Below are 3263 nucleotides of genomic sequence, written 5' to 3' on the forward strand. Positions count from 1 at the left end.
CACTTAACATACCCTAAGCTAACCCCATGTTCATACAAGTGACCTCTAATTGCTTTGACCGATAATTTTTTGAAATTGACACAGCGGCCGCAGGGGCATGGTATTTTCTTGGGGTTTTTAGCATTTCCTTCAGCAAAAATAAGGAAATTTTCGACACCAATTTCATATTGTAACAAATACCTATCTTCTCTAATCCATGACTTATCCATTTTCAACCTACCTGCTGATATATCATTATAATTATCAATATTTTCAGTTATATAATCAATTATACCTATATTATTATAAAATAATGTATACCTACCCATATCATCATATACAACAGTGAATTAAACTCCCATATAACATTATCATAATATAATGTGTTTTATAGTACTACAAAAAAAATTTACTCCCAAATAAAAGCAATAACACAAGGTAGAGGTGTAAAACATATATGTACTCACAAACACACAAGCATATACAACAAATGAATTTTACCACAATTAACATGATTCAAGTCAATGTACCACCTAATTAAAGAACAAACAGATTATATGAAACAAACCATCTTAAAGTTCAAAATTAAAACTAAAAATTAGGGTTTAAGTTCCCGAATTTCAAACCTACCATTTTCAAACTAATCAAATGCAGATGAAAACACCAAATCCAACCCCCCCAAATTACAAATAGATTACATGTGATATGGGTCTGAAATTGGCCCTAAAAATTGTTGGGTTATTTTGAGCCCGGGTCTGATTAGAGGCCTGAGTATAAAGGCCCGGATTCTGGGTTTAACACCCAAAATTCGTAACTAGCAGATTGAGGTTATAAAAAGCACGTTGGGCATCCACGTTTGAGAAACGTCGGCTGCCCAATCTCAAGGCTCGAGCCCCTAGCCCGTCCAGGGCCCAGAACTTGAATCCTAGTCCTACTAGGAGTCTGACTAATGAGTCCAGGACTCCGAGAGTCCTACAAGAACTCTAAATTTCGTGGATAACTATCTAGAGTCCTAGATAACCTCCAGCAGCTCAAGATAAGGATCAGGGATCAGTCCTATCCTAACTCTGACTCAAATACCTATTTCTACTAGGACTCTAACACCAGGGATCCTATTTCTAACCAGTCTCTAACCCTGAGACATCTATATAAAGGGCTCTACCCCTCCAAAATAGAACAACGTTTTTTGACTTGATTCTTCACCCCGCTGAAGATACGTAGGCACCTCGTGAGAACCTGTCTGAGTTCCGAGTCGCGAGATTAGTCAAAAAGCACGAAGCTCACCCCTCGATTTTTGATCTATAACATTTGGGGCCGTCTGTGGGAAGAAGACAACAACCATGGTGTCCACCAAATTATGCTCAGAAATTCATGCTCCTTCAAACGGAGACAACACTACAACCCAGGATCCACCCTCTTCTCAGGTCACCGCTGGAACCTTGAATCCCGTCACCACCACACCACCAGTCACGTTGACCCTTACTAGCAGTGGCACAACCACCGCTGCTCAAACCTCGATTCCTATGATTTTTGGCACGTTGCCCCCTATGACTAATGTTGTGGCCACAGCCACTGATTTTGGGACTCATTACTCAACCGTTGTGACGACCACAAGAGGACCAACAGATGAGTATGTTGTTTATACGGACGACTCCTCTGAAGATTCAGCGAGGGACTATGATATTCCCCCACAAAGAAGAAGAGATGGAAATCAGAGCCGAGGCTCCCACCACAACACTAGGCAGAATAATCTCGAGTCCCGTCGACCCACGGACCAGGAGTACGAAGCTAGGATTCGAGCTTATGAACAGGAGATAGCTCAATTGAAAAGAGACAGGGCGGCATATCAGGTCAGGCAGCCACCGCCCGAACCTCGGCACCAGACTGAATACCCTCAGAACGCAGGTATGAATAGAATTCACTTGTTGGCTACAGGTGATCTAGATAACCCGATTCCCCCATTCACCGAGGAGATCATGGAAGCAAGGATTTCTCGGAAGTTCAAGTTGCCCACTATTAAGGCGTATGATGGAACGGGTGACCCCACGAATCATGTACGAACCTTTATGAATGAATTGCTGTTGCAACCAGTCACGGAGGCCATTAAGTGTCGAGCCTTTCCCCAAACCTTGAGTGGGATGGCACAACACTGGTATAGTCGACTACCCCCTAACTCTATATCCTTGTTTGGAGATTTGAGCCGAGCTTCCATAGGCCAGTTTATTGGGAGTAAGACCCACGCTAAGAGTTCAGCCTCGTTGATGAACCTTCACCAAAGCAGGAACGAATCCCTCAGAGACTATATGAATAGGTTCACGAAGGAGGCGCTCAAGGTCCCGGATTTAGACCAGAAAGTAGCAATGATTGCCCTACAGCAAGGATCCACGGATGATAATTTACGCCGATCACTAGCCAAGAGGGCCCCAGAAAACATGAATGAGCTCCAGGAGAGGGCCGGGAAGTATATCAAGGCTGAGGAAAGCCTGAAAAAATCCCAGAATAACCAGGGACCGACCCTGAACCCAAAGAAACGTGGAAACAACACCGAGTACAACGCGGATAGTAAGTATTCAAAGACAGGGGACAATGATAAGTCCCCGACCAAAAAGAGAGCAGGACCGAGGTTCACTGAGTATGCAAGGCTGAATGCCCCTAGGAATCAGATCCTGATGGAAATTGAGAAAGACGGAAGTGTTCGATGGCCGAAGCCTATTAGGACTGACCCCGAAAAGAGAAACAAGGACTTGTATTGCAGGTTTCATAAGGATACAGGACATAAGACCGATGATTGTCGGCAGTTGAAGGATGAGATTGAGTTTTTGATCCGGAAAGGCAAGTTCTCCAGGTATACTAGGGATACAGATAGGAATCCCCGTGACAATGATAATCGTGAAAAAGACAACGATGATAGGGATAAGAGAAACCAGTTTAGAGGGCTTGTGATCAATGTAATCTCTGGAGGACCGACCGCAGCAGGCCTATCTAGTAACTCACGAAAAGCTTATGCTCGTGAAGTGATGTGCATATTTGGAGAGCCCCTGAAGAGGGCAAAAATTGAGTTTGCTCTATCATTCGACAATTTAGATCTTGATAGAGTTAAATTTCCCCATGATGATCCTTTGGTAATCACCCCGGTGATTGGAAACTCTTCTGTAAAAAGAGTACTCGTCGATAGTGGAGCCTCAGTAGATATCTTATTTCATGATGCATATGAGAAGATGGGATATTCTGATTCGCAATTGACCCTTTCAGATATGCCTATATACGGCTTTAATAACGTGTAG

General features: G+C 43.4%; 1 protein-coding gene across 1 annotated transcript; it reads left to right on the forward strand.

Annotated features, from left to right (window-relative positions):
- The first annotated feature begins 2282 nt into the window (after nt 1-2282).
- Nucleotides 2283-3263, forward strand: LOC135153038 (uncharacterized). The gene is made up of 2 exons (XM_064094725.1): nt 2283-2672; nt 2778-3263. The coding sequence occupies exons 1-2, from the start codon at nt 2283-2285 to the stop codon at nt 3261-3263; spliced, it is 876 nt and encodes a 291-aa protein (XP_063950795.1).

Source organism: Daucus carota, chromosome 1 (genome assembly GCF_001625215.2).
Source record: "Daucus carota subsp. sativus chromosome 1, DH1 v3.0, whole genome shotgun sequence".
NCBI classification, from domain to species: domain Eukaryota; kingdom Viridiplantae; phylum Streptophyta; class Magnoliopsida; order Apiales; family Apiaceae; genus Daucus; species Daucus carota.